The sequence below is a fragment of the Erpetoichthys calabaricus genome, chromosome 17 (assembly GCF_900747795.2).
Source record: "Erpetoichthys calabaricus chromosome 17, fErpCal1.3, whole genome shotgun sequence".
Lineage (NCBI taxonomy): Eukaryota > Metazoa > Chordata > Cladistia > Polypteriformes > Polypteridae > Erpetoichthys > Erpetoichthys calabaricus.
Genome location: NC_041410.2, coordinates 94,720,651 through 94,739,028, shown reverse-complemented (window position 1 = coordinate 94,739,028; position 18,378 = coordinate 94,720,651). Strand labels below are relative to the sequence as shown.

Below are 18,378 nucleotides of genomic sequence, written 5' to 3'. Positions count from 1 at the left end.
ATATATGAGGCATCACACTTTCAGTTTTATAAATATACATCATTATCAACTGCTCACAGCTGCTTTGTTTCTGTGCTGTCTGTTACATCTACCATATTTTATGCCATTCTCACCACTCTCCTAGACAGGTGCCTACATTCAAACAGAAGATTGCTGGCAAGTCCCCTCCTACTGAAAAGTTTGCAATTCGCAAAGCACGGCGCTACAAAGCAAGTTCTCCTGTGAAACTTCCAGTGCCTGTGTTGGTGAGTCACTCGCCTTTGTAGAGTGTTAGCCCCTCTGATAAGATGTGAAGTAGGAAGTCTGTTAATCATGGGTCTCAGAAACATCTCTGGAATGCCTTTTACCTCCCTGAACATCAAACACCAGAAACTGCAATGCTACGTTTTACTATTTCAAATAAGACCTGAAAATGTGTATAGATTTTAAAAGGTGCTTGTGTTTAATAATATGTATCTGTGTTTAATGCATTTTCATATACATTTGTTTAGAAAATAAAAATACTATGTCTTTGGAAAATTCATATGAACTAATTTCTCTGTATATCAGTTTGACTATTTATTAATTCTCTGCCTTTGTTTAAGTCTGGAGTAGTCTTTTCTTTTTCCATCATAGCGTTGTTTACATGTATTAATGCATTTCATGAACTTTCTTTGTCCATTACAGTTAATGTGAACCACAGCCTACCTTGATAGCTTTGATAGTTTTTGATGCTGACCTCTTTTCATGCTCATATTTTGTCCTTTGTGAAATGTACAGAACAGAATACAATCTGTTTATGGATATGTATTCTGCTGATTCGTATGTCATCCTTTCCATTCAGTCTGCTCTCCCTGCCTTTGTCATATAATTATGGTGCCTTAATGCACAAAAAACGACTTAAAATCATCGCTGTTTTGTTTTTGTCTGTTTTTGTTTTCCTGTTAGAAAATTAATTAAATCATAAAGAAGGCTCTCTTCCTTGGTTCATTCATGTAACTACTTTACTTTAGAAGGGCTTTATAATGGTTCATTCATTCCCGTAATAACTATTAAGTGAATTACTCCAGGTGGAGAAAAGATTATTACAGTAGGCTCAATATTCCATTAGTTCTTATAATGATATTTTTAAGAGGCAACGTGGGCTAATAAGGTTTTTTAAAACAATATATATAAACTTCATATTGTAAATAAAAATTGCAGTGGTAGCATTTTTGTAAATACACAAATGCAGATTTGAAGTATGTAGTTGCAGTTCTTGTAAGTTTAGCATTATTAGGATTTAAGCAAATCAAATAAAATAAAAATAACGCAATATCTGATCATCCTCATGTCTTGAATCTGCCAGATTCAGCTGGCTGTAGGTGAAAGACATTTTGAACATACAAATGTATAGGTCTTTGTAACTATGGTTACATTGATAGAATCTAGTAGCAATTGCTATTGCTTTTTTTGTAATCATATTTGATTGCTAACATTAGCTTTGAGTTATTTTCATGCCACAATTCTTTGTCCACCAAGCTAGAACTTCACATACTACAGTTATTTGTAATCGTGAGTGCTGTTTAAGCACCCTGTTCATAGTAAGAGCTCATTTTTAATATCATTTCAGTTCGAGTTTGCAGCCTTGTCTTTTGTGCATTTTCTGGGTTTTTTTTGGCCTTAGGCCTGCTTTCTGATGTACTCACCTTGCTATGATCTAATTGTGCTCTGTGTTTCAGCCCCTAATGGAATATTAACCATTGCACTCACTATTCTTTTTAGTCTATTAGTTTTTATTGAAAGACCCAACCTCAAGAAGTACCTAACGCTAAACTGACTAGATCTGGTGAGGTGTACAGAGAGCCAAAATATATTTCAACCCTGCATTACACCATGTTGTATGAAGTTAAATAAAATTGCTCTTTTGATGTTTTTTAAGCTAATGTAAGGCAACAGATATGTTAAAAATTAACTACTGTAAAATATAGAGACACAAGAGACCATAAAGATTTGGGGATTCCACCCTGTATGCTTGCCACACAAGCAAAAAAAAAAAAAGAAAAGATTAATACTAGGTCTTCTCCAGACCAAGTTCAAAATGGAATGGTGGAATCCTGGGGACCAGAAGAGGAAATGACGTCATGGTACGGTGGGACCTTGAGGAGTAGAAGAGGAAGTAATGATATTGGAAAGGGGCTTCTGAGGACTGGAAGAGGAATTATGCTGAGGTATCTTTGTGTTGGTCAGCGGGACAAAAGGAGAAAGAGTTAGAAGGCAGCACCAACCCCAGGTCCGACATTTGAGCACATAATCTGTTTACCTTGCGCACGTGTGTGACAGTATGCATAGTCCTAAAATCACACAGCAGCAGCTTCATACATATGCGTCTGATGTTTTCTAATGCTACTTTGTACAAACAAACAAAAAAAAATACCAGTAGGGCACAAACTTCAGGACATTTATACACTTGGAACAGTTTGTTGTCAATGCTGATATATACTTTGGTTTTCCCAATATTATCCAAAGGAATATGTGCATATAATAGTGACATTTTGAGCCTACAAAATATATTACAAGAAATTCATAAACACTTGGGAGAAAAAGAATGTGAGTTGGCTTGTGTTTTCTTGTTTTTAGTAAGAATGTGTTATAATATGTCTGCTTAATTGGGTATTGAAGAATTTGTGAGTTTTACTGAATGAAATGGATATATGGATTTTTTTCAGGAGATGATGTATATATGGAATGGTTTCACCATGGTTGGGAAATGTAGGGTCTTGACAGATGGTATTTTGGAGACGCTGCTGGATGCAGAACGTCTGCTGCAGAGTACACCAGGTAGGCATCATTATAAAATATCTGTATGACCTCTCTTTTTTTTGTGAACAGAATGTATTAATTTATGAGGTTTTTATTCATTTTAACTGTGATAATTTGGTCTTCCCAGTTCCCAAATACTTTGTTGTTGTAAAATATTCAGTCTTATGCAAATACACCAGAATTAATAAATAATAAAGTGAATACCAAGCATAAGGCTAAGTGAACTTATGGACTATGTGAATGAGAGGCACTCAAGGTAATATTTAACATCAGAAAAATAGAGTACCATAAATTCCAGCTCACTTCTGATACATTTTTACTGAGCATTTTATTTTGTCTCATTGCTCATCATATGACTGGGATGAAAAAGAAAATGTGTTTGAAATTTATTTAATCATGTATTTTGAAAAAATTCTTTACACACAATGTTAGACATGACCTGTCTTCCATTTTATACTAAGTAATCTTTCCATCTGGCTTAATTTATGTAAGCTTGTGTATTTTGCGAATATCTTGACCATGAGATATTTTCCATAATGTGCAAAGATTTGTCTTTTCAACTTGTGTGTTGAAATTGGTAACTCATGAATGATTGGAAAGGTAGTGTGTTGTCATATTTAAGGCTTTGGACTTCAAACCCTGAGGCTGTGGGTTCAAATCCCACAATTGACACACTGTTTGACCATGAGCAAGTCACTTCACCTGCCTATGTCCCACTTGGAAAAACTAAAGAAATAAAACCAATTGTATTTCAGTGTTGCAAGTCACCTTAGATAAAGGTGTCAGCCAAATAAATCAATTTAAATGTTAATATGTGTGTTTGAAATTTGAGAAATTTAAAGATGCAATAAGAATAGAGTAGGGCTGTTCAGGTATACCAAACTAAGGAGACGAGAGTTTTTAGTGTGCATTGGAGGAATCTCACGCCATGGCACTGTGTCTGCAGCACTGCATGCTGATCTGGCAATTTTTTCTTTAATACTGTAGAATTTTGTGCTCCGATTAGTGATCATTTACTGTGATCTGACCTCTACGTAGACTCAAAAAAAGCACATATTTCTTAAATCTGACTTTCCAGGGTGAGGTCTGCTGCCATTTGTATGTGCAGAAATGTTGCTCATAGGAAAGCCTAGCACCTCTGGCCGTAGTAATACATTTTTGGACAGCACAATGTCTTCAGTTGGGCTTCTTTAGTTTGTACCATTTCAATTCTTATATGTCCTCTAGCTGCTGCAAATTACAGCAACCACGTTATTAGCCACACCAATATATTACTAAACTAGTCATTAAGCCCGTTACAATAACGGGCGCTAGAACAGTAGTGCATAAACATTAGTAGGAACAGTCTATATTAAATGGCAAGGGACTTTGACTTCATTCTTTTTGTTGGTCGTATTTTTCTTTCTTTCATTCTTTCTTTTGTTGATGTTTACTTGCTGAGCTGACCGTCCTTCGTGGGCTGCCACTGTGTATTGTGTGTCTTTAATTTTCTGTGACAGTAATACTGTCTTGTACGTCCGTAATATACCTTTAATTTTCTCTGGCGGTAATACAGGCGTGTGCGTCGGTAATATGCCTTTATTTTTCTCTGACAGCAATACTGGCTTGTATGTGGCTGTAGTATGCGTCACTGTATTGTGTACCTTTAATTTCCTCTTGCAGTAATACTGGTTTATAGTTCCATAAAACGCCTGAAACTTTCTCTGACAGTAATATCACGCATCGCACCATGCCCCGCGCATGCGCACTTCACCAGAAGACACACACACACACACGGACACCTGGACGCACACAGGGATTTTATTAAAGACGATAGGGCCTCCTTTTGCCCACATAATGTTCTGAATTCAAGGCATGGATTCAGTGAGGTGTTGGAAACCCTCCTTGAGGGTTTTGATCCATGCTGACTCCATAACATCACCTGTTTCCTACCTATATATTTCCCATTCCACCTAATTCCAAAGGGTACTTTGTTGGATTTAGGCCCTGAGGAATGTAAAGGCATTCATTGATGTAACTTGAAATCACACTGGCAAATTTTCCTTTCTGGAAGTATCCATTTGAAAAGTGGATAGACTATGTCAATAGAATGATGCGTGTGATCAATAATGTTTGTTGTTTCTACAATAAAATCAATTAAATTAAAAAAAATAATGTTTAAGTACCCTGGCATTCAATGGATGCTTACTTAATATTGAGAAATCTAATGAGATCAAAGAACATTCCCCATGCCCATTACACACCACCAGCCTTTACTGTTCACATCTTTTATATGCCAAAATACTCCAGTACTATTTGAGTTGTGTGTTTGAGTTAATTTTGGTTTTCACAATATTAAAGTGAAAAAAAGAGTTTAACCTGAAACATGCAGTTTGTAAGCATATTAAAGTCAAGTACACTGTGTCATCTGGACCTGAAGGCTGAATTATATGATATCATTTTTTGTAGAATTCACAACCTGATGAGTTGAAACTACATCAGTTTACACGTTTGCAGATTTTGATGGAGGTTTTGTGTGCATTGGTCCTGACTGGTTAAAATGCATCACCATGTTGACTGGCAAAGGATAAAAACTAATTTGATAGGAAGCATTACATGACTTTTTCCCCATGAGTAACATGGAACTGTTTTAGTATTTGGGAACAGTCAAATGTTGAATATATGTTGTGTTTATATATAAGTAATTTACCAAGAAAATGAAAAGCATCGACCCCCTAAGAATTTTAAATTCACATCTGTATACTGCATGTTAAGACAATATTTTAAATAGGATATGTTCGAATGTCCATTTCTAGCTGGTATGAGCTGTACTATGTGCATAAGGGCTCATCTCATAAGCCTCGGTCATCAGATTATGTGCCAATGTGAGTGTCTTAAGTACTGTAACTGAATATTCCTAATCTTACAATGGAGATTGCTGGGACACTTGACACTGATTTCCACTGTGAAAAATGAGATTAAGTCATATGGATTGGGTTAAGAATTTTCTCTGATTAAGTGTAACAGACTGATATTTTTGCCTATTGGGATGTGACTGTTCACTGGGTAAAATGGTTTGAAAAATGGATGGATGGGATGCAGTTTCTCTTTTGCCTTCAGTTAGACAGTTTTAAAAAAGGGAGTAAGTTGCCATTAATTGCAGAATTGAATCACAATACTTCAATATATTACAAAACATAATCACAATATTATTGAATTGTGACCCAAATAACAAAGTGATAGTATATTGTCGGTTTCCTGACAATTCCCAACCCTAATAGTGACATATATTAAAAAAAAAGTACTAAAATGTTCAGTATGACATATGAATGTTTGAATGTATATATAGAAACTTTTGTTTTTATTCTGAAGTCTTCCACATGAGTTTTGTCTTCTGCTCCACAGCTAATGAATATTCAGTTGACGACAGCTGTGTTATCACTCTGTTGAAAGGACTCTGCTTAAAACACCAAGGTGATATCAGCCAGGCAGAAAAGTGTTTCTCTTCTGTTATTCAGAGGCAAGTTAGTTTCTTCTTATTTTTTTAAATTGCTGTACCTGTAAACATCAGTCTTGCAACATTGTAATCACCTTCAGACATCTATGGCTACAATTGTTTTCTATTAACGGGCATGCTTCATACAGTAAGTAGTATTCATGCCACACAGTAAAGGCGTCAACATTTATTTTTCAAAAAAAAAAAAAAACAACAACTACTGGATGGTCAATGTCAATATACTTGTTTTTTTTCATATGTTAAACTGCTTACAGTCCATAACTCAATGGGAAAACCGTGTCTTGCCCAATTAATGAGTTTGCACATAAATGTCCTTTTAAAATAGCCGTCCTGGCCTCTGTCTCTCTCTTGTTATGTTTTTGGGGTCTGATATAAATGAGGAATTGTCTCATAACAGTTTTTGGACATACTAGCTCTCAAAATAGGTAAGGTGGGTGGTTAAATGTTAACTAGGATTTTAACGTAGGTTCATTTTCTGTAATATTATACTATGTACACTTGATTGGGTTGTGTTTTTAAATTAAAAAAAACAAATACTGTTAATTGAAATGTGTTTAAATTTTTAAAAATCTGTTTGTAGAAGCTCAGATACTTGGCATAACTGTATACCAATAGTTCTTTACAATTTCCCATTTTTCAGTACATTTTAAGAATGAAGCCATGTTGTATTCTGAAATCTTTCCTGTGATACACATTCTGCTATGCCATGTACCCCATAGCCAGGCACTGCTGAAACATTCTCTAATCTATACCCCCTACACATACTAACATTTTTTTTAACCCCCAACAGTGAGAAAAAGATTCGGTTTGACCATTATCTGGTTCCCAATGCTATGCTTGAACTAAGTCTGCTGCGTATCAAACAGGGACGTAAGGAAGAGGCAATTAAAAGTTTGCAGCGAGCCAAGTGAGTAATCTGATAATTAATTTTGTCAGTAATATTTAGTTTTAATCTGTTGTATATGCTGTAGCACCTTTCTTGTGAATACTATCAGAAAGTGTTCGACAATATGATACTTTGGTACATTGGATGAATGGGATCAATTTATAACAGAAAAGAAAAAGGCAAAATGAGAAAATGACAGTCCTGGATTAAAGCTTCCATGGTGTGTCTTAGAGTCATTGACGTTCTTCTCAAGTCTGGGCCCATGCAGCAGCTTCTTGGTCTGGCATACTCTTTATTTTCATATGACTTTTGCAGAACATATGCAGAAACCAGTTTAGAATACTTAATAGACTGTGTGTTAAAACTGAAGAAACAAGGTCAGGTCCCCTGGTCCTGTTCCAAGTGATGGAAACCTTTACAGAAGGATAGAGTCGGACCAGAAGCTAAAATAAACAAAGGTTCTGAAAAAGTCTGCTAAACCAGAAGTTTTTTTTTTTTTTTAAACTGGTTTAAGTTTTAGAAGAATTCTTTAAAAAAAGGCAGCTACTTTGAAGTAGTTCTTCCTAATCATTTTCTACATACTTTTCCCCTTGTACTCTAATAATGACAGCAAGCTCTGACAACACTGTTTTTATTTCTTTTGTTTTTGGCCAGGAGTAACTACAAGGACTACTCAATGGAATCTCGGACATTGTTTCGTATTCATGCAGCACTTTCCAAATTAAAAGCTGAGCCCCACGAGAATGGAGAGGGCCCCAGCAGCGAACTGTAAAGGAACAGTTGTCACACTTTCCTAGGAGGACTTCTGCACATAGTAGCAGTCGAGGAAAAAAATAACGGAAAAGGGGTGGGAAGAAAAAGGGGTGCACAATTCTTCTGTCACTTGCTTTCACCACCCTCGGTCTTAAGGTTCACATGGGCAAGTGAGAGGCTACATGGCTTTCACCTAATTAACAGGCGCAAAAGCTTAAGGAGAGCCCTTAATTCTTGTCATACACATTCAAGGATTCCGACTTTTTATTATGTTTTACAGTTACTGTAGATTTCCTACCTTATTTGTATCACACAGAGGTCTTATCATTACTCCTTGATAGAGGGAGCCTGGAGCTCACAATGACTTTTTTTAAGGCATCACTGATCTGCATCAACCAACAGAAACCTGACATCTGTTGGTGTATTATGCACAGTATTTGAAATCTGTTTTAGATTGTAAATGAAACCATTATTAGACCTCTTCTGAGGTCCTTAGAGGCAAAGTAATACGCCCTTTGCAAACATAACTGCACTGTCTAGCCTCTGTGTAACTGAAAGTGCCAACTCTGACATCCGTTGTGAAATGTTATGAATGAGAACTTCCTCACAACTGCCCCAGACCTGGGGCTTGATTGTTAAAAGAATAAATCCTGCATCCTGTACAATCCGGGGTCAGACATTTACATTTATTTAATTATTCCCAAGATACTGGGGTGCACAGAAGATATTTAGAAGGTAACAGGATTATTGGGCATTGAAATTGCAGATTTTATTGATGTGTGTTTGTATGTGTGTGAATGTATGTATGTGTGTATGTATGTGTGTTTACACCTTAAGAAAATTTGGCCAAGTGCAAATATTTGTGAATAATCTTGTATATGTTTAATTTATTAAGCCTCATCAAATTTTTGAGCCTTCTATTTTTGACCTTCTGTAATTAATTCATAAAATAAATCTTACAAAGAATCTTTTTCCTTTTACATGCCTTTAGTGTCAGAGGCGTAAAGTAGATATACACCTCTTATTGTGCAGAATGAGTTACTCATATTGATTGTAACAGTAGCTTTGCTCCAGTTTAAATATAATTGATTTTAACAACAGGAGACAGTAAAGCTATTTATCATTTTAGGTTTTTTTAAACTTGTTTTTTTATATTGCCTTGGGTCCTTTTTAAAATCAGGTTCAGCACTTGAAATGTCCAAATGTCTTCAGTATTTTTTCTTTTGGATATTTATTCCCTCTTAGGATTTTTGAGCATTTGATCATTCTTTGGACATTTTGTTTTGTTCATCTTTCCATTGTGTCTTATACTACGAGGGTAAATCAAAAAGTAAAGGCAATTTGAAAATTACGTGGTAACCACTAACTGATAGAAGATGACACAATACAACAAATTCACGATGGCTTATGGGTTGTTTTAAAATGCTCAGGTTGAAGCTAATGGTATAAGCCAAAGTTGATACCGAAATTTGCAACAACAACAGTGTAGTTTGTCGATTTTCTGAGATGAAGGCATTGGCCATGTTGACGTGGGCTTGTGTGTGTAATGTTTATAATTGACCAGATGGAGTTTTGTTGGTTACACTTGGGAGTTCTTTCCACTTTAAAAATCTCTATACCTAATCATAAACTTTGCTTTGAGTCCTGCTGCTTTCACTTGCATACTGAGCCAGCATCCTTCTGTGAATTTCAGCAGCTTCCACTCCCTCTGTCCAAAGATATGTCACTACGACACATGGTTCCAACAACAGTGCGATCCCCAGTGGAGCGTCCATGTTCATTTGACCTTGGTCTCATTTAGATTAATGCCAGAGCGATATTATGTGCTTGTTTAAACTACCAACTAAGCCATTGTGAACATGTTGTAGTGTGTCTACTTCTATCTGTTGCGGTTACTGTGTAACTTTCAAATTGCCTTTACTTTTTGATTTATCCTTGTATAAACAAATTAATTTTTGAACACACTTGTACCAGTCCAGCATCATTGGAGGTCAACCCTTACACTGGCAGTATTGGGCAGGTAGTCCAGGGAACACTAGAATACCTGAACCTACACTCAGGGCAAACTTTGAGCCAGCAAACAACCTAACCTGCATGTCTTTTGGGATGTTCACGTTTATTATCTCTTGTGCAGAGTACAGTTAAGTCCTTGCTTTGCATGTGTAAGCAACATGCAACAGGAAAACCCACAAAGGGAGAATGTACAGACTCCACATTAGAGATGTATAAACCCAGGACCACATAGAGGCATAAAGCAACTGCACCCTTCATGCCACCCTAGAATACATCAACATGGTCAATTTAGAAGCATATGTGCAGAGTGCAGCACTTAAAAGAATGTAACTGTGAGACCAAAAAGGTATATTTGACAGTAATGTTTCCGTTTTTCAAGTCTTTGCACAAACATACAGCATTAGGTTTTGGTTTAAACTTAGTTCATATTGTTAAATCATAAAAGAAATTAATAAGTCATAAAAAATGAATGTCACTAAATTTAGGCTAAGTTGTGTATACTAAACAGGAGTTAGTGCCACCGCAGAACTGTGTGTCATTGTGAAGACACCCAGTGTGCTGTTTTCCATCAGTGCAGACTCTCCTAAGACAACTCCATTCAAAAAGCTGATTTCTGTGTTGGTAGGAAACTGAAGTTGTTCCAGTTAATAGGTCTCGGCACAGCATCAAAGTACACACTGTATATAAATGCATATTCTCATCACCAACTACAAATATGCATAGTACCAAAAATGTGTAACAATTTGGTCCTTAGAGGAAAAAATGAATTGAAGCTGTCAAAACACTGTGTTTCATCTGTCAGAACCATTGTGAAGAATCAGGTAACATTTTTGTTTTGACTTTGAACACAGAACCTTATTACATAAGTTCTTGTTTCATGAGTCCGCCATTATTGGGACTTTACCCTTTGATGACACCTCCCAGAACAAAAAGTTTGTCGAGCTGAAAAGGGTTACTTTGCTGTCATAATGTATTGAGCTGGAAAGACATTATGGAGTCTTGTAACTTGTCATCCTCTGCAATTCCTAGTTGTGTACTCTCAAGGAGACCCAGCAACTGCTGTTTGCAAGTGTGACATCCTCTTCAGCTAGGAGTTGTGTGATGTACTGCTGGCTTTAGGGATACGGACTGAATTACCATATGTTTAGAACACAAACTTGACTGTTAGTTATGTTACAGCTCATCTTGTTTAACTAAAATGTTCTTACTAATAACTGCTTTATCGTGAAGAAGTGTTCACAATAAGCACTTTAGCTTCTACAGTTTTGTGTTTTGTGTTGGTGAAAATGTTAATACAGTAAATGCCTAAAGTACCAGCCTTGTAGTACTGTGGTGTGTACATGTAAATCAAGGCTAATAATTCAAGCACTTGTCCACTAATATAAAAAGAACCTTAGGCTTTAGCGTGCCTTCGTGAACACTTTTTCAGAATAAAAGTGCATTTCTTTCACAATGGTTCATGTTGGAAAAGTGAAGTAATACTGATTTTTTTAATATTTCAGTTCAGAGTTAAGCATGCAAGCAAGGAAAACAAACACGTGAATGGACCAGGTTACCATATTCTCTGTTTATATACAGTATAAATAAACCCACAACATATGAGGCAGAAAAAAATGCCCACTCCTCTTACAGAGACTGTACACAGAATGAGGTCAGCTAGACTTGTCAACACTCGTAGTGTCTGTACATCACAAGGATAAAAGGTATTTAAATAAAGTTATCTTGTGTGCTATAGTAAAAGTACAGAAAGCAGAATGTGGCATTGCAAGACATTACAATCCAAATGGTCTTTCCAAATTAATCTGCAAGAGTGCACTACAGTCCAGCGGTACACTGCAAACATGTGTCCCTAACATCTGAGTGATAACAGCAGGCACCAAGATGGCAGTGCAAACCTCGATGCTCACAGCTCCGATGGGCGAGGAGTGAGCCGCGCTCTCTCTATGTGGATTGCACGGCCTGCTTAACGTCAGTCGATGCCGCTTCACCCTTGGAATTTCCCTTCATTCTTTTGAGCAGTTTCTTTTTCCTTTTCTCTTCCTTTTCTATCTCCTTCACCATCTCCTGGAACTTCGGGCTTCGAGGGTCAAGAGCATAACCAAACCGTTCCTTAGCTTCTGCCAGCAGACGCTCCCGACGGGCCTTCTCCTCGCGCTGCTTAGCCTTCAATTTGCGGGCCTCCTGGCGCCAGTCTTCTACCATTTTTGGCATTTTTTCCATGTTTGCAGCAATTAATTTTTCTCTGAAAGTCAAAATGTAGTGTAAGAAACAAAAAGAGGATAGTCTGAGCTACTGGCGTTAGACTTAACAAAATGTAAAGATAAAAGTGTAGTAGCAGGGTAAATTAAATCGATGTACAATGGCTTCAGAAAGTATCCAAACCTCTTCACTTTATGTACATTTTACTGTGTTGTAGATTTAATTTTAAATGGATAAATGTGACATCTTTGACCATCAATCTGAACTCAATAACCCATAATGACAAAGTAAAAACATATTCAGAAAAGTTTGCAATTTTTTTAAAAACCGAAAACTAAAATTTCTTCTTCACAGAAGAATTCAGACCCTTTGCTGCAGCACTCCAAAATGTGCTCAGAGACATCCTTGAGACGTAATGAGAACTTGACTGTATCCTGTATTCCACCTTTTGAGACCACTAGGACTAGTCCTCTGCCGGGACTGGAGGTTGACCATCTCAGCGGCACTCCCATCAGTTAAGTGTTATCGGAGAATGGCTGGATGGAAGCCACTTTTGAGTAAAATGAATAGGATAGCCCGCTTCAACTCAAAGTATAAGGAGAGAAAAAAAGATTCTTTGGTCTAATGAGACAAAAATTAAGTTTTTGGGCAGAAATCTGAGGAGTATCTGGATGAAGACCAGACGCTGCTCATCACCTGCTTAATACCATCCCTATGGTCAAGCATGGAGGTGCATTGGACAGGGAGACTGGTCAGAACTGACAGAAGGATGAATGCACTGAAATACATCGAGGTCCTCGAAGAAGAGTGCACACCATCCCAGAGTGGGGTGATGGTTCAGCTTTCAGCACGACAAGGACCTAAAACATACAGCCAAAGTGATGCTGGAGTGACTTCAGGACAAGTCTGGGTGGCCTAGATTTAAGCCCCCTAAAGCAGGGGTTCTCAATCTCGGTCCTGGGGACCCACTGTGGCTGCAGGGTTCTGTTCCAACCAACTTCTGTTTTTAATTGGACTACTAGCCTAATGAAGTGATCTGTTATTACCCAATATCTATGTTTTGGAGTAATGAAAAATTATGAAGCTAAGCTTGGTAATTTTTTATTAAAATGTACTAAGCACTTGTGTAGTTTTTTTAAACAGTATTTTCATTGTTCTTTCCAAAGATGTTGTTTAATCCATTATTTACAAAGTAGTAGGTCTGACGCTAACATACTTACAGCCTTTCATCATTCAGCGTTGTTCTCCCAGGTGTCTGCTTCATTTTAATTATTATTAGGATACAACGGAAAAAGGTCAAAGTAACAGAACAAATGACTTGATCATTTAAAGATGCTAAAAAAAATAATTTTAGAAATTTAAAACTCGTACAGTTGTGCTTTTCTGTATGTAGATTAAGGGAAGAGAAAAAAGACTAGGTAATTAAATGAGATCAGTTATTATCACTGATTGTGAATCTGGTTGGAACAAAAGCCTGCAGCCACAGAGGGTCCCCCAGGACTGAGTTTGAGAACCCCTGCCATAGAACATGTCTGGAGAGACCTGAAGATGGCAGTTTACGGACACTTCCCATCCAATCTAATGGAGCTTGAGAGGACCTGCCAGGAAGAATGGGATAAACTTCCCAAATGCAGGTGTGCAAAGCTCGTAGAGACCTGCCAGGAACACTTGAAGCTGGGATTGCTGCCAAAGGGGCTTCTACAATGTGCTGAATTTGTTGAGAGATTTCAATTTTTAATAGATTTGCCAACCTTCCTGAAAACATTTCACTTTGTCATTATGAGTTGGCGGACAAAAAGGCAAAACCTCTCCATTTAAAATTAAGTCTACAACACAAAAATGAGTGCGGAAAACGATGGGCAGTTTGCACGCGTACTAAATCCACTGTATTTAATCAGAGTGCAGTTGCAGAAGGCATAGAATGAGGTTTGTCTTCTGCTCTGTCTCAAAAAGGAAAATGGCAATGCACCCAAAATAATCCATTGGAGTGACAAGTAAGAGGGACAAACTCTTCAGGAAGGTTAACTAAGAAACCATAATAGTGATGCTGAAGGGCACTTAAGGGAAACCGTGAGGAAAGGTGGATGAAATGAGTTAAATGGGCTAAATCTGCTGGACTAGTGAATTTACTGCCATGCTAGTACTCCTTGAGATTAACGCTGAGCACTATTCCAGGTGCTGATCATAAAATTAGAATATCATGACAAAGTTGATTTATTTCAGTAAATCCATTCAAAAAGTGAAACTTGTATATTAGATTCATTCAACATGGGCTCTCATAACACCTGAGCAGTGCCACAGACTGATCGACTCCATGCCACGCCGCATTGCTGCAGTACTCCAGGCCAAAGGAGCCCCAACTAAATATTGAGTGCTGTACATGCTCATACTTTTCATGTTCATACCTTTCAGTTGGCCAACATTTCTAAAAATCCTTTTTTTGCATTGGTCTTAATTGATATTCTAATTTTCTGAGATACTGAATTTGGGACTTTCATTAGTTGTCAGTTATAATCATCAACATTAAAAGAAATAAACTTTTGAAATACATCAGTCTGTGTGTAATGAATGAATCTAATATGCAAGTTTCACTTTTTGAATGGAATTACTGAAATAAATCAACTTTGTCATGATATTCTAATTTTATGACTGGCACCTGTACTCTTTTCATTTTCTTGGATTTGTCATTTGTTTTATCCATTTTTACATTGAATGGCCTAAATAAAAAGCATTTTCACAATACACAGAAAGCTTCAAACAACTGTAATACTGTCATGAAGGGAACACGTCACTGTCCCCAAGGAGTAGGGTCAATGAAAATAAGATTTGATGGACACCCTGGACCACCATTTCAGGAGTCTTAAAACTCATAATGACAGTGATGCACTAAATTTGCTGAACAAATGGAACAGCAGAATACCACCATTTTCAAAATACTTAAAAATTACTCTTACTAGTTGGACACCCTGTAACAGGAGGGCACAGCAGAGGCCGAGAGACAGCAACCCTCCCATGTTAAGAAGTGCCATACTGCTGCTGCTGTCATCTTTCTGACACAGCAACACACTGAAGAAGGGGTGCAGTATGACTTTAGCACTACTGACAAATACTTCAGGCAAAAGTAAATAAACAAATATGCAAACAAAAGTACTGTAAAACGTGACAAAAGGTGAAATGAAATATGCAAATAAGTAAAAGTACTGTACAATGTGAATGTAAATAATTAAATGAGTTATGAAATATATTTTTTTCTTATTTCTTTACAAATGTAATCATTTATTAATTTCAGTGACACCGCACACAACATGAACTAATCCCTGAAAGTAAACTGCCACTCGCCAAAGTAGTGAAGGCAGGCTACAGTAAGTACTGTCTTTTGACTGGTGACTTGTTGGTAGCAAGGATGTAAATGCCAAATTTACAGCAGACACTCCAGACACACACTGCTGATGATGAATCTGGAGGTTCTTGAATTAAAATCGCTGCTTCGCACAATGATTTTGGGCATCTTTTTCTTGCACTTGTATCCGCAGTGCACAGCCACAACATTCCCAAGTCAAGCAAAACACATGCGTCCACTCTGTGGAATGATTCACCAATCAAAAAGCACTACTTGCTAGATCCCACCCTCTTTGATGAGTGGCAGTGATGATTCTCATTTCAGGGCTTATTTCATGTTGTGTCACTGAAATAAAGAAATGAAGAGAGAATAAAATAAGCCTTAGACTTTTGAGAAATTACTTGCAAGCACAACTTCTCAGCTTTCATCGCGAATAATCAATAAATTGTATCTGGAAATTTATTTTCATACAACAATGGTATGATAAAGGGATATGCTTTGTGTCTGACCTTTATAATGTCAGTTATACTCTTGCCAAGAACTTGCTGATCAGCAGTGTTCAGAAACCATTAAGAAGGTTAACAGAATATCAGGTTATATAGCACCTTGATGTGTGGAGTCCCAGGAGGTTCTGCTCAAGCTTTATAACACACTGGTGAGGCCTCATCTGGAGTCCTGTGTGCAGTTTTGGCCTCCAGGCTACAAAAAGGACATAGCAGCACTAGAGAAGGTCCAGAGAAGAGCAACTGGGCTGATTGCAGGGGTACAGGGGATGAGTTATGAAGAAAGATTAAAAGAGCTGAGCCATTTCAATTTAAGCAAAAGAAGATTAAGAGGAGACCTGACTGAAGTGTTTAAAATTATGAAGGGGATTAGTTCAATGGACCAACTTTAAAATGAGTTCATCAAGAAGACAGTTGGAAACTTGAGGGTAAATTTCACACAAACAATAGGAAGTGTTTGCTTACACAGGGAGAACCACAGTCAACTGGAAAAAGTGACCAAGTAGTGTGGTGGGCAGTAGGCCTGCAAGGACCTTCAAAGGGTGACTTGATGTTATTAATGGACAGGACTGGTGAGCTTTGTTGGGTTGAATGGCCTGTTCTCATCTGGATTGTTCTAAGCGTAGTTTTTTTTTAAGGTTATTTATGCAATTCCCAGTAAATTTTGTATTACTTATAAACTCATGTTACTTATCTGATTGAAAACAGGCTCAGATTCTTTCAATAAATAGGGTTCCATTTTCAGACCGCAAATGCAATAACTGTCAGATCAAAAATGCAACGCACATTGGATAATTTATTCTCTGTCCCCATTAAACTGAGTTCCACTATTGTGAACATAATTTGGAAAACGGCCTGGTGTGTACCATATATATATTTTGTTTAACTGATTAAAGATATTTTACTCAGCTAATCAACTAATTCATAAGTGTACTATTAATATATCCCCCAAGTGTAATTTTTGTAAAGCCGAAGATGACGCCCTCTCACAGCCCTCTTACTTCTGCACTTGTTTTATTATATTTTGGGATGACATTTCTATTACTTTTTAGAATGATCGACAAACTTTTCCCAGTTTGTTTAAATGTAGTTTAAAGAGATATAAAATATTGTAAATGTGCTATCTTTACATGGTAAATATTACACACATGTGCCTAAACTGCAGAATGTTAGAACTTCTATTACATCTTCCTCTTGGTCATTAAAATGGCACTTTGAAAAAACACAGGCAATAAAAACGAAAGGTTCTCGGCTCTACCTATCTTTCTCTTACCAGTTTCTAATGTTAATCTCTGGATCCTTCTTGTACTGAATGGTTTAGCTGATGTGACTCTCGTGCGTATATTGTTTTTATTTTTTAATGTTAATGGATAAATGGTTTTACTAATGTATTTTATTAATGACACAAAATGTCCAAACGGAGTAAATGCATCAAATACGTAAGAAAAGTATATATCGTGACAATTATTTATACTCGCATTTCTTATTTATTTTTTGTCACATTTCACAGTACTTCTATATTTTGTGTGATTATTTAATTTTGTCCGACGTGTTCCTCCATATTGCCCGATTTCTGCCCCTACCTGGCCTGGCGTTTCTTCTCCAGCTCCCTTTCCCTCAGCTCGATGTTTTTCTGCATCGCCTCTAGCGTCGGGTGCCACTCCCGCTCCTCCGCTTCGATCTCCTCCAGTTTCTCCGGAGTTGGCCACAGCACGGCGGCATCGACACCGGACAGTGAGCCATGTCGCCCGTACAGTTTACGGTCAAATTCGCGGCTCTTCTGCCACTCCGGAGTGCGCTCACTATCCCGGTCTGGTATATAGGGGGTTTTGAGGTTTAGTTTCAGAGGTCTGGGGTTATAGAATGCCACCCTGAGTATCGTACCGCAAGCTGCTAAAGGGCTGGGAATCGACGGTAAAAGTCGAAGTCGTTTGACAAAACCCCGTGTCCATAGCGCACTCCGACCAACTACGGAGGCCGCCATTTTGGCAGTCTGTCTTGGGTCCTAAAAAGAGAAGGGGGACTACACGGTTGCCTGTTTATACATCTCGCACGATGGGAGCGTACAAAGCCAAACTGTAAAGTGGTAATGATTCAGTCCTTTTTGGTAAAATCGTTGCTACTCCGTTTCCTTTTTTTCTTGGCATCTTTTTAGGGACAGCTGTCCTGCTCATCGGTTCTGCTTAGGGAATATCAACAGGACATGTAATGGGTGGCAGAGCAAGTCACCATAGCAACGCAAACCTGACACGATCACGTGCGTCAAGTCCGGTCAGGTTTGTGAGATCCTCATCATCAGCAGCAGCAGCACAATACATTGTAGTTATTAATCCAAAGCGCAATAAGGCATAACAAAAATGTAATTAAACGTTTAAACTGACCAGTAAATGACAGAATGAAACAAAAA

General features: G+C 37.5%; 2 protein-coding genes across 3 annotated transcripts in view; one reads left to right on the top strand and one right to left on the bottom strand.

Moving 5' to 3' along the window:
• The window catches only part of zgc:158403 (tetratricopeptide repeat protein 39A), a 50,108-nt gene extending 41,226 nt beyond the window's left edge, over window positions 1-8,882 (top strand). The window contains exons 14-18 of one of the 2 annotated variants that reach the window (XM_028823905.2): window positions 125-245; window positions 2,688-2,799; window positions 6,166-6,280; window positions 7,068-7,184; window positions 7,818-8,882. In XM_028823905.2, coding sequence (XP_028679738.1) covers window positions 125-245; window positions 2,688-2,799; window positions 6,166-6,280; window positions 7,068-7,184; window positions 7,818-7,935 — 583 coding nt within the window. In that variant the 3' untranslated portion in view covers window positions 7,936-8,882. Of the gene's footprint in view, window positions 1-124; window positions 246-2,687; window positions 2,800-6,165; window positions 6,285-7,067; window positions 7,185-7,817 lie in introns of both variants that reach the window. The other variant, XM_051920580.1, reaches the window with a different exon arrangement.
• Window positions 8,883-11,476: 2,594 nt separating this feature from the next.
• Window positions 11,477-18,030, bottom strand: gadd45gip1 (growth arrest and DNA-damage-inducible, gamma interacting protein 1). Its single transcript, XM_028823906.2, has 2 exons — window positions 17,555-18,030; window positions 11,477-12,171 (listed from the first exon to the last, which is right to left on the bottom strand). The coding sequence occupies exons 1-2, from the start codon at window positions 17,953-17,955 to the stop codon at window positions 11,871-11,873; spliced, it is 702 nt and encodes a 233-aa protein (XP_028679739.1). The 5' UTR covers window positions 17,956-18,030; the 3' UTR covers window positions 11,477-11,870.
• Between the last annotated feature and the right edge of the window lie 348 nt (window positions 18,031-18,378).